The sequence below is a fragment of the Balaenoptera physalus genome (assembly GCF_965194825.1).
Source record: "Balaenoptera physalus genome assembly, chromosome: 5".
In the NCBI taxonomy this organism is placed as follows: Eukaryota; Metazoa; Chordata; class Mammalia; order Artiodactyla; family Balaenopteridae; genus Balaenoptera; species Balaenoptera physalus.
This window is the reverse complement of record NC_138884.1, coordinates 14,567,654-14,581,112: the sequence shown is the minus strand read 5'-3', so window position 1 is coordinate 14,581,112 and position 13,459 is coordinate 14,567,654. Positions and strand designations below refer to the sequence as shown.

General features: G+C 36.6%; 1 protein-coding gene across 3 annotated transcripts in view; it reads right to left on the bottom strand.

Moving 5' to 3' along the window:
• The window catches only part of SMARCAD1 (SNF2 related chromatin remodeling ATPase with DExD box 1), a gene marked incomplete at its 5' end in the record, with an annotated part of 69,328 nt that overhangs the window by 33,852 nt on the left and 22,017 nt on the right, over nucleotides 1–13,459 (bottom strand). For 2 of the 3 annotated variants that reach the window (XM_082461670.1, XM_082461672.1), the window contains 3 exons: nucleotides 4,717–4,820; nucleotides 9,646–9,712; nucleotides 12,716–12,887. In XM_082461670.1, coding sequence (XP_082317796.1) covers nucleotides 4,717–4,820; nucleotides 9,646–9,712; nucleotides 12,716–12,887 — 343 coding nt within the window. The remainder of the gene's footprint in view (nucleotides 1–4,716; nucleotides 4,821–9,645; nucleotides 9,713–12,715; nucleotides 12,888–13,459) is intronic. The other variant, XM_082461671.1, reaches the window with a different exon arrangement.

Genomic DNA, 13,459 nt, shown 5'->3' with positions numbered 1-13,459 from the left:
CATTTATATGAAATACTCAGAATCGGTAAATCCAGAGACAAAAAACTGACTGGTGGTTGGCAGGGGCTAGGGGGAGAAGAGAATGGGGAGAAACTGCTTAAAAAATACAGCATGCTATTACTGGGTGATAAAAATGTTTTGGGACTAGACAGGAGTGGTAGTCGTACAACACCGTGAATGTACTAAATGCCGCTGAAGTTTTAATGGTTAATTTTATGCTATGTGAATTTCACCTGAAGAAAAAAAGTTAAAATATTTGGAAAACAGTAAATATCTTTTGGGAATTAAATATGTGGCAGCACAAATTAAACACTCAGTAGGTCGTGTGCCGATCTGCTCTTCGCTCGCGGACCCCACACTTCTATCAGCTCTGCTAATACCTGGTGACTGAAGATACCTAGGCAGTCCAGTGGTTATGCTTGAGCTTTACAGAAGCCAGGTGATACACAACCTTTGGGCTCAAATCGTCTTAGTGGGTCCAGGGGTTATGAATCAATCCTGTGGTTATTTTTCTGGTTTCAGAATGCAGAGTTGCAACTGACAAATTTGTCACTGCCAGAAATCCCACATTAGCTCCTTGACCCATGGATTAAGGGCCATAATTGCAGAAAATACCAAATCTAAGGCACTACTAGCATTGTCCCTCTGAAGAAGCAGCAGCAGCAACACCATATTTCTGAGGTGACTGCAGAGACTGACTCCACCATCCCAGATCCCAGGGTAATGTGCCTCCATGGCCTATACAAAAGCTGAATGGGTCACAGAGAATTAGTTTAGATTATCATAAACAAACAGGTGACAACCCCAACTGGTAGCTGCTATACCACCTGCTATTTTTTTTTTTTTTTTAATTTTATTTATTTATTTATATTTATTTATGGCTGTGTTCGGTCTTCGTTTCTGTGCGAGGGCTTTCTCCAGTTGCGGCAAGTGGGGGCCACTCTTCATCGCGGTGCGCGGGCCTCTCACCATCGCGGCCTCTCTTGTTGCGGAGCACATGCTCCAGACGCGCAGGCTCAGCAATTGTGGCTCACGGGCCCAGCCGCTCCGCGGTACGCGGGATCCTCCGGGACCAGGGCTCGAACCCATGTCCCCTGCATTGGCAGGCGGATTCCCAACCACTGCGCCACCAGGGAAGCCCCCACCTGCTATTTTTACTAGAGAAAATCAAGATAACTACGAGACTACTACTCTAGCAGTAATTAGAAAAGACCAGCAGAAGCAATCTGCTTTTGTCTGGGCAGGGTCAGCGATGGACACACCGTCACTGTTTTCAGAGCTATGGTAAATCTCCATCTCTCTTTCATGAAACAGTACTCAAGGACTCTGATAGTTCTGCACAGTCCACAGTATATCACTTTGATCCTCTATACTGAAGACGTCACACAGGTTGGACTTGAGAAGCAGGAAGCAGTGGCTATTTTTAGATGGCCTTAGTAAGAAACATGCATGCTAGAGTAGAAAATAACCACCCTCAAATCCTGGGCCCACCACTTTCATGAATTATACAGGGGTCCAATCTGGAGCACGCTGCAAATTCCACTCTGGAAAAAAAAAAAAAAGACAAATGGCTGGCACTGGTGCCTCTGAGAGGGAGGCGCAACACTTCGGCGGGCCTCTCTGGATCCTGGAGGCAACGTATACTTCAGTACAGTGTGTGCCGCTCTGATCGCTTTACGAAGAGCCCTTAAGTCTGTCAGGAATGGGGCCCAGATTAAGACAAGGCTCTGTAGCAGGTCCAGGGTGCGGTGCAAGGTCCTTTGCCACTTGGGTTTTGTGACCAGCAAGTAAATGCAGTGATTCCCAAAGAATCTGTGGCTCATAAGGATGTTGTATTGAAGTCTCTGGAAATCCCCAACAGGAAAATCATGGCAGAAACCCTATGGCTTCAAAGAGAGGTCATGTCCTCTTCTGCTGACAACTACAATCTGTTCCACTATAACATGACACATCCATTTCCAAAAATTATTGCACGTGCAAAATCATGAAAATAAAAGCTACTGTGTTTGAGAAAAATTGTGTTAGAGGTATAACATTCAAAAACTTCATTAGTGACACATTTAAAAAAGGAAGAAACCTTAAAAGAAGGGTAGCATAATTTTACACATTAAATGGTTAAGAAATACATAAATACTACAATAAATATGAACTCAAGTTTGCTTGGGGATGTTAACATTGGAAGAGTTGTCGCTTATGAGTTACTATGAAATGGCAGATGAATGGTTATTTGAAAATGAACAGCTATGGAAAGGCGTGACTCACTGTCCTTGTGCTATCTCTGCTGTATGGCTGAAAATATAAATATTAACTTAAAAATAAACAAATAAATAAAATCAATAAATTTCTGCTAACTTTGCTAGCCTCCTCCTCTCATATTAAAGCTGCCTGGGGCTTCCCCGGTGGCACAGTGGTTAAGAATCGCCTGCCAATGCAGGGAACACGGGTTCAAGCCCTGGTCCAGGAAGATCCCACATGCTGTGGAGCAACTAAGCCTGTGCGCCGCAACTACTGAGCCCACGTGCCACAACTATTGAAGCCCGCGCGCCTATAGCCCGTGCTCTGCAACTGCAACAAGAGAAGACACCGCAATGAGAAGCCTGCGCACTGCAATGAAGAGTGCAGCTCCCAGCTCGTCTCGACTAGAGAAAGCCCACGTGCAGCAATGAAGACCCAACGCAGCCAAAAAAAAAAAAGAATAGATAAAATAAATTAAAAAATATATACATTTAAGAAAAAAAATAAAACAAATAAAGCTGCCTGTTAGTTTCAAGATTCAACTGGATGCCATGAACAACTCTCCTACTATGTTCAGCATTAAAGCCATTATCTTCAGTAAAGACAAGGCTGAAGTAAACAGCAAAACTGTTTTCAACAACATTTAAAACACTTGATAACTTTACTGTTAATCTGTCATGGTGTAAACTTTTGATTTTCATTGTCACTGTCACCATCATCGTCTGCATCCACATGGCCGTCAGCAGCAAATTGTTCCAAGTCTTCTGTGGTTAGGTCATCAGGGTGGGACTCTAGCTCTTCAACATCTTCATTTTCTATCTCCTCAAATCCAACCTGTTTTCCTAAACCAACAGCTTGTTCTGAATTTTAAAAAATTTCTCTGAAGGTTCAAGTTCTTCAAAATCACAAATCAAGTCAAGAAAAATTTTCCACGATACATAATGCAAACACTTTTGTTACATCACTCCAGGCTTCTAAAATGGTGGCAATGGCCGCTCCAATGTTAAATCTCTTCCAAAATTCTATAACCATATCTGCATTCTCACCTTCAATTACAGTAATTAGTATCTTAAATGTTCACTTTAAATAGTAAGCCATAAATGCTGCTAACACATTTTTACCAAGAGACTGTATGAGGTGGTTTTTGGAGGCAAAAGAAAAAAAGCCTCCTTCAACCAATATTTACTGCACTTTGCAGAATTCTTTATGATCAGATAAAGTGGGAGAAAAATCCTGAACTTGTTTTACAGAGTTTACATAACTGTTAGAACCAGCTGAATGTGAACAACTGCTTACAATATCATCCCATTTCAGACGGCAGCACTGTACACAACTTCAGGCAGTACAACTTACTGTCCATCTTGTACAGAAAAGATGGTTAGAGGTACAGATCAATGATACACCATGGACAACAGCCAAGGAGAAGAACAAGAGTGGAAGATCGGGGAAGAGGTACACTGTTGGACGCAGAAGTTTTTCTGAGAACAGAATGTAAGGGTAAGAGCATGCCATGTGAATGTTCGGCAAATGTATCTATCGCATAGGAGTTTTTAATAATCACGTGGACAACATGATTCATTCTTTGAACACCAAAATAAGACTGTGGATGCATGCCTGGACGCACTTGGATGCATGCTCAATGTGTCTATACACAAACGGCCATGGCAACACGGACTAGGTCTGTGCACACAGATCAACAGGACAAGACCAGTCGCTCCTCACACCTGAAACTCACAGAATTTTTACTTCCTACCGTTATTAGTCCTCAAGGCAAGAATACTTCTGTGGAGGGACACAACAACTACCCCGTTAAATTGGGGTACAGACTGCCATCTGCTATTTAGGGCTTCATGCATCACTAAATCACAGGCAAAGGCGGAGGTGACTGTGCTAGCTGGGGTGACGGAGCTTGATTCTGATTACCAAAAAGAAACTGTGCGGTCATGCATGCAGGCCGGGAGGACTACGTCTAGATTCACTGGGAGGCCTCCTGGTAGATCTACTCCATAAAGTAAACGTCAATGGAAAACTAGAATAACCCAGTAAAAGCGTAACCACTATTATTTTTAGATAAGCAGTTAAGTATCAAAGGAGTCAACTATAAGAATTGTAAGTAGTTGTCACTGAGGAGTATGAAATGGTGCTGGTACTGGTAACAGCTGTTTTACATAAGTGTGGTTCAACCACATGTATCTATTAAATTTTATGAAATAGAATTTAAAGTGTATTTTCCCCAAAAGGTACTTTACCACAGCACTAGAATATTTTTTTAAGTTAATTTTATAACTCAGAGATAAGCAATCAATACTGGATAAATTAAAAAGAAAGCAAAATCAGTCACAAATGAGATGCAACCATAAATTTTCTTAGTTGTAAGAGAGAAGACTGATTCACTGAGGTGCATTTTTAGTATGTCCACAGACTCAACAAATTCTGTGCTTAAGCAACTAATTTTGATGTTGCAATTCAAATGTAACTCACTTGATCCAATCTCTTCTTTTTCATAGATTGATCATCATTAAATTCATCTTCCTCAAATGGCTCTGAAGAAGAAGATAATTTTCTTTTCCTGGGTCCACCACCTTCTAAAACAGAGAAGGACATTCAAAGTTTGCACAGATATTATAAGAATCATTAATGCAAAACAAAGGCGAAAATGTTATTATAATGAATATACTTGTAGACAGTTCACTTGACATCATTCAATAAATGTTAACCGAATTGAAGGAAAAATAAACAGAGCCTCTTTTCAGTCTTTCAGAAGTAGAAATCACTGTAAAAATGTACTTATTTGTAAACCATCACATTATTTAATGCTAAAAATACACATCTTTAAATTGAAAGTAATTCTATAGTAGGAAGAAGAGGTTCTCCCCAATGCCTGAATGTTCAGCAGTGAAAAAAAAAATTGAGCCCATCAGCTTATCTGAATAGCATCAGATAATTGTCAATAATTAAGTGTCTACTATGTACCAGGCTTTGCAGGGGGCTTTTATAAACTGCTGTTTCATTTACTTTCCACAACAAACCTACAAAGTAAGTATATACTCATTTTACAAATTAGGAGGAACTGAGATACAGAGAGCTCAAGCGATTAATGCTCTTAACCTAAAAACAAGAAAGTGTAACACAAGAGAGTGCTGTATGACAGTAATAGGAAATCTGCACATTCTGTTATGATTGAGAGAAGAACTCAATCTACATGATCTGGAGAAGCTATGTTGCGTATTTTTTACTTTGTATACATTCATATACTTCTTCAGTACCTTTGCTTTCAGAGAGCGAATTCCAGAGACATACTGCAGTGCTAGTATGAAAGCATTTGCTGAAAGCTTACAAAGGTTTAAGATTTCAGTTATTAATTATATCAGTACCCTAACTATGCAGTTAGAAATAAAACTTGTAGAAATATAATATTCAAAATAAATATAGACATGACAGCTTTTAAGCTGTAAGCATGAAAATTTCATAATATGGCTATAATAAAATTGAATGCCATCAACATTTCAATGTATAGTAATTACATGCTTTAAGTATGCAAGCTTAAATTTTTTCCCCCTTTATTTCATAAAGTAAATGTGCATTCTGCATATGCCAACTAATTGCCAGCATCCACTTTAAAAAGGGGAAAATATAACCACCACTCTATCATCTATATATGCTGGGGTTAAGTGAATACCATTAGTAATATTCTAATATTCAAAGTCTGAAAAAAAGCTTCAAACTAGGTGATTTATGCCATGTCACCTAGACATGTTTAATCCTTTCTCAAAAAGAACAAAAGCTTTTTCTTGGTCAGTAAAGAATTCTTCAGCCCTAATTATCTGTTTATATATCTTTCTGTGGTTAATATTATGGCATCAAATTTTTACACGTATGTAAAATGGCTACAGGCATAAATCTGCAAATATATGTGGGAGAAAACACATAACTAAAAATTTAGTACAAAAGGTTACATAAGGGCTTCCCTGGTGGTGCAGTGGTTGAGAGTCTGCCTGCTAATGCAGGGGACGCGGGTTCGAGCCCTGACCTGGGAAGATCCCACATGCCGCGGAGCAGCTAGGCCCGTGAGCCACAACTGTTGAGCCTGCGCGTCTGGAGCCTGTGCTCCGCAACAAGAGAGGCCGCAATGGTGAGAGGCCCGCGCACCGCGATGAGGAGTGGCCCCCGCTCGCCGCAACTAGAGAAAGCCTTCGCACAGAGGCGAGGACCCAACACAGCCAAAAATTAATTAATTAATTAATCAATTAAACAAACAAACAAAAAAAAAAGGTTACATAAGAGCACACAATGCTTAGTTACCTACATATAAATTTATTTATAATTATTAACCCAAAATTGTGCATGTATCTAAAGAAAACAGGTTAATATTCTATGTTCAATACCACTTCCCAATTACGTGTCTCATACATTTCCATCTTTTTTGGGGTGCACCCATCATCAATTTCAGGAAGAAAAAAAGTAGGTTAGACATGTACCTCACACCCCAAATAAAAATATATTTTACTTAAATTCAATACTTAAAAATAAAAAGTATAATATGAAGCTGCAAAAAGAAAATATGAACAAAGAACACAAACAGGCAGTTCAACAGGAAAAAAAAAAAAGAGAAAAGATGGTCAACCTCATTAATAACTAAAGACAGGTAAAATAAAGTAACCCTTTTTTTTTCATCCTGAGATTAAAAGGACAGTTGTAGCAGACTGTGGGCAAACAGCCACTTTTAAACATTATAAATTTTTACAGTCTTTCTGGAAGGTAGTCTAAATAATACATCTCAGAATTTTAGATGTGTGTTTCTTTCAGTCCAACAATTCTTTTTCTAGGAATTTATTTACAAAACTGATGGAGAATGTTTGCTTAGGCATACATAAAAATTTTAAACTAAGTATCTAAGTGCCCATTAATAAGCTATTAGACAAGTCAGGATACACTGTCATAAAGAACTGAGTAGACTTTTAGATATAAAAAAGGTTACAAAACAGCAAAAATAACAGGATAGTCACATAAAAATGTTTTGCCTGCTCTTATACATATATAGAGAAATGGAAGAAATAGCTAGACTCCTGACAACATCAGTAAATTCATATTTTTACCTTTTAAAGCAGGGTAAAACTTCAGATACACATTTTTGTTTTTATAACTTAGTATTCATAAATGAAAACTTTCAGAAGGCAATGCAAAAAAGATACCCTTACTGTTTAACATGCAGGATGATACTGTCTATAAAAGATTGTAATTTGTGGTAAAACCAATGTCCAACATCAAGATTTGTGGAACTGTCCAAGATGTCTTACAGGCCTTTTGTCGGTGAGACAAAGCTGTCATTCTATACATTACCTCAAAAGTGTACTATTCTAAAGATAAGGATGACTGATACATGACTATCCTGTCCATTCTAAGAGGAAGCATGGAAGTTTACTTTAAAAAAACAAGAAAAACCTGATTTCTTCTTTCCTTGTAATTTGCCACTTAACACTTAAAAAAAAAATTATATCAAAGTCTAGTAATAAGAATGAGAATAAAAAACACTCAGCTAAAGTTCAAACTTAATAAGGACTGTAAACTCCATGAGGGCAGAGGTTTTGTCCATTTTGTTTCGGCAGGTACCCTCAGTGCCTAAAATAGCATCTGGCATCCAGTAGTAGGTGCACAATAAATATCTGTTAAATTAATGAATAAAGTGGAATGATATAAATTGCTCAAGAGAAAAAAGATTAGACACTGCTGTGGAATAAAGTTATTCAACAAGTTTTGCATTGGAAAGATTCTGGAATACTGAGATATTATGAAGACAAGAAAGAATATGTAAAATGCCCCAAACCATTTAGCAACTCAACAAATGCTAACTGAGCCTACCATTTTTCAGGAACTTTTACAGTAAGGATACTGTAATGAAGACACACTCAACCTTCTCCTGTACCATTTCCTATTATCAGATGGCCCTTAAGAACAAAGAAATGCTAACATGTACTATGTACTTACTATGTGCCACTCACTATAAGAAATTTACAATAACTTTATCACTTCTTCTTAACAATCTAAGAGTTTGATACTATTATCATACTATTTTCCTGCAATGGAGACAGACAGAAAAGTTAGGCAACACTGCCCAAGGTTATACAGCTAGTAAGTAAAGGAAAAGGAAGAATTCTAAGATTTGGTTATGAATGAGAGATCGTGTGGATAAAATATCATCATCTTTGGATCCACTCCAATACAATCCATTTAGGGGGGTAAATATGAGGTAGATAATTGTTGAAGAAAGATGATGGGCCCATGAGAACACATTTTGGTGTTTTCTATTTTTGTATAACTACCCACTTAGGAAAACGGGCGCCCATTCACACTGTCGATGGATGCATAAATTGGCAGAACTTTTAAAATCAACACTGAAGTGCATGTTCAATTTTAAAATGTGCATACCCTTTGATTCAGCATCCTAGTTTGAAGTTTAGCCTACAGAAATAATAACATAAAGATTTACTTACAAGGCTATTTACTTTTGTACTATAGTTAATGAAATAATTTAACCATAAATGCTAATTAACAGAAACAGTTAATAAACTAATCTTATGGGTAGTTACAGAGGAATGTTATGGAGGCATTTTTTCATTAGATAAATCTGATTGCACTGACAAGTTATCCATGGTAAATCATCAAATGATTTTTCTCAAAATGCAAACCAATACTATAATCATATTTTGTAATCTAATGTGTGTGTGTGTTGTATAATAGTGTGTAGGTTTGCTTTCATTCCTTAAATACTTTATTTGGTAGTGAGATTATAGGTTATTTTTACTTGTTTGGTATGTACAAAAAATAAAAAATCTAGATAGCATTTACTAAAAAAAAACTGGAGGTGTTTTTAATAATGCAAGCTCCTTTAAATGTATTTATTTTTGTATTCTAAGCCTGGATTACAGAGTAAATATTTACTAAATGTAGGAATGCTGATTACCAGCTAGGACGTTCCTTAAGACATTATGTTCTTGACTCAGATTTATGTAAATAAAACTATAATGCAATTGAAAGGACACTTAAGAAAGAACACCTACCTCGCAAAACTTCACTGATATGAGATTTGATCTGTAGAGAACAAGCAAAATTACCAATGAAAAAACTGCCCCCTTCCCTTTTTTGGGGAAAAAAAATCAACCTAGAAAATTCAGTTCCCAAGTAGCTGTATGACCTCAGGTAATTCCCTTAACCTTTTTTTTTTTTTTTTTTTTTTAAACCTTCTTAATCTTCACAATTTTCACCTAAAAACCCTGAAGCTGTTAATACCTCCTAAGGTTCCTATAAGAATTCATGAAGGAGCTTGGTAAATTAAAGAGTAATGTTAAAATGAGAAGATATTTATTATGTAACTAGTTAAGTCAGCATGGGGCGAAACTAAGTCAGGCATACCTGCATCACCAAACATCAGCAAGGCAGCAGCAATTGCTCCATCCATAGTGCTGGTTGATTCAATTAACTAACAAAATGAGAAAAGATTAATGTTTTAAAAATAATACTTTAAGAATTATTTCACAAAGTTACCAAATATTGAAGAACGAATATATTAAATATACACAAAGTGGAGAAATATACATACATATTAGCTTAAGTTCATTAAATCCTATGATAAATTTTCAGAAAATCTGGTTTATCTAAAAAGTCTTACCTAAGCGTACCTTAAAATGTATTAGATTTACTTAACACCACTTTAAAGCAAAAAATAAAACATAGTCTATGTACAGTGTATTCAAGGTTTTGTTATTTTAATTGCAAGGCTGTGCACTAAAGTCTCAAAAACTTCCTACCTATGAGTGAGTCCAGGCACTGTGTGTGTGTGTGTGTGTGTGTCTGAGAGACAGAGAGAGAGACAGAGAGACAGAGAGGGAGGGAGAGAGAGAAAGGGAAGGAGAGGGAAAGAGAGAGGGCGAGAAAGGAAGGGAAGGAGAGGGAAAGAGAGGGAGAAGAGGGAGGGAAGGAGGGAGAGAGAGAGAGAGACACTGACAGACATTTAAAATAAACCACAATTCTGGCATAATTTTTTTTAAATCTAATACTTCTTGAGTGGGATAAAGGACTCTTGAAATTTGCTCTATTTCTAAATTGCTCTAAATTAAATTGCTTGAATTTGTTCAAGAACATATTAATATATGGCTTACATAATTAACAGTTTCAAAATACTATTTTTTTATACTGTTCTGTAACATTTTGGATTTCAGAAAAAACTAAATATCCCATATTTTTCTCTTGCTATAGTTTCCTGTATTTCCAATGAGCTACTTGTTTTAAAAAGATCTCACTTTTTAAAATAAGCTATTTTTGTATTAAATTAAATAGCCTCAAAACAAATTGATAATGCTCTTTTCTATACTAGTTTTCCTCATCTTGGATCCTCAGATATCCTGTAAGCCCTTCCTCATTTTCAAAACAGTCAAAGCATATTCTTATCAAGCCTAGGACTAAATTTATATTTTATAACTTCTTGAATTATTTTATGTGGGTCTAAAAGCCTTTGTAGAGTAACCTATGTCACCTTTAACTCTTTTGAAATGATGGGAGATCACTTGAAATCCAGATTATTTCAAGAGAGTGCTGTTTTGAGCAAGTGATAGGCTAAATTCCCAAAATTTCAGATACTACTGAAATATACATACAAAGTTCATTTATTGATATCAATCCTATTTTTCCACTGTAATTATAAAATTAGAGATAAATGTTTCTATAGGAAATAAATCCCCTTGAACTACCTGAAAAACTGGCAATCAAGCTAAAGTATTTTTAAACTGAGATTTGTTTCTTTATGTTGAATATTTTACTACTCCATCATGTTTATTCTGCTGAAAGTTCTTTCCAACACTTTTAAGTGTTGCTACTAGTGGCTACATCCGTTCCTTCTTTTTCTAGGAAAAAACCCCATTGGGAGGCAAATTATGCTACTAGAAGGGGAAAATGTAGACCCAAGATACCATTAAAGTTTCATTTAGCTAACAGTAAGAAGGTATCAAAATGATCTGGGAAAAAAAAGATTCATATTAAATATACCAGAGAACAAAGGAATAATATAATCTACACTTAAGGAGTTCAAACTAGCAGGCCTAGGACCATTTTTGGTTCAGACATGCTTTGTTTGACCTGAATGGTATTTTTGGTTTTGTCTTTCTTTAGTTACCATAAAAAGGAATGAAGTACCGATACAACAGGAAAGAACCTCAAAACCTTACACTAAGTGCAAGAAGTCAGTCATAAAAGATCACACATTCTATGTTCCCACTTATATGAAATGTCCAGAATAGGCAAATCTATAAAGACAGAAATCAGTGGTTGTCTAGGACTGGGGGAGGGAAATGGAGAGTGACTGCTAATGGGTAGGATTCTTTCTGGAATGATTAAAATGTTCTAAAATTACATTATGGTGATGGTTGCACAACTTTGTAAATATACTAAACCCCAATAAATTATACACTTTAAATAGGTGATCTTTACGGCATGTAAACTGTTATCTCAATAAAGCTGTTAAATTGATGATCAACACCAAATAAAAATCCAGCCCTTTCACTTTATTTGAAAATCTGAACTATCTGATAAAAACAGGCTGTCACTGATTTCACATGGTCGTATCTTACTGAAGCCAAGGAGCAGCTACCCCTCTTAGAAAGGGTATGTGCCAGTGTCCACCACTTCAGAGTTACCTGCCAAGCCCACACAGATACGGCACCTCCTACGCCTCAGCTTGGGGAAGGGGAATTGTCGGGGGTGGGTGGGTGGTGGTGATGATCAATACAAAGGCGAAAAAACTGTGCACCTATAATTAAATGATTCCCCGAAGATCATTCAATTACCAAGTGGCAGAGCTAGGGATAAACTATTTACTAACCTTCAGAGGTTTATTCTCTATCTAAAACTTAATGGAATGGTGAGTTTTTATGTCCTTTTATAATAAGACATAGATACCTATAACAGTCCAACTACAGCCACTTATTTTGTTTCTACAGTTCAATCAATATTTCTCGGCAAGGGTGCTACTGGCAGGCAATTCTTCTGTTATGCAGGACTGGCCTCAGTATTGTAGAGTGTTAAGCATCCCTGGTCACATGCACTAAATGTGAACAGCAACAACTCCTTGTTATTTCCGGGGAAAAAAAGAAAAAAAGCCTCCTGACATTTCTGAGTTTCTAGTGAGAGGTGGCAGGAGGAAGGTTGTCCCCATTTCAGAACCATTCAAACACAAAAAACTTCACAACCTATGTGAGATACAGAGAAGCCCAGATTATACTATTTATAGGTGAATAAACCTCACCTACTATAAGACTCAACAAGTAAATCTCTGGCATTTGCCTTTATTAATTATTAAAGTTAACAATTATCTTCAAACATAAGATATCTTTAGAAAAATGACTATCCACTAAATACAGCACTGGATATAGGAGACATTTTAATCATCAATACAACTATAATAACCAATTACTATAAAGGGGTATATAACCTTAAGTAAATCACTGTCACTTCTCTGCGGAAAAAGTTCCTTCAAGGTCTGAAGTTTAGCATCTTTAAGGTCTTCCAATTCCGAAAGGTCTTCCAATTCTGAAATATCATTATTATTTCTACCTGCCATGGCAGGAAGGCCTTGGGACGCTTCATCTTCAGATGGCTCAGAACTAAAAATATTTTCAGAGGGAAAAAAACAGTGTTTTAATGTATTACTAAAGTTATTTCATTATAATTGTATATATGTGTATATATAAAATACAGTATATTTGCAGTTCTTTTCAATAATAAATGCAATCTATACCTGTCAAAGATTGAAACGACTTTTTTCATTTCAGTACAGTTGTGCATATAAATCTACATTCCCAAAGTCAGCATACTTTGAACATATCTCAAATTATCTGGGCTGCGATAGAAAAGAACAGCAAAAACCTGCACTTATTTTGTTAAGATCCATACTCATCCATTGCACGCCCACTTTCTCTTTCCTACTTTTTCACCTGTACCCTGAATAAAAGATGAGTGTTGTCATGTTGCTCCTGAGAAATTCTGAAGCATACACTAGTACAAAGATAAAAGAATTTTCATATCCTAGCTAGGTGATCAGAATCTAAGTGTTAAAATAGGAATGGCCCCATTCAATATCAGACTGTCTACCAGGAACAAAACACTTCTTCCACAGACGGGGAGCATTTATTTTATATAAGGCTTCGTGCAACAACAACTAACTTAATCTCATTAC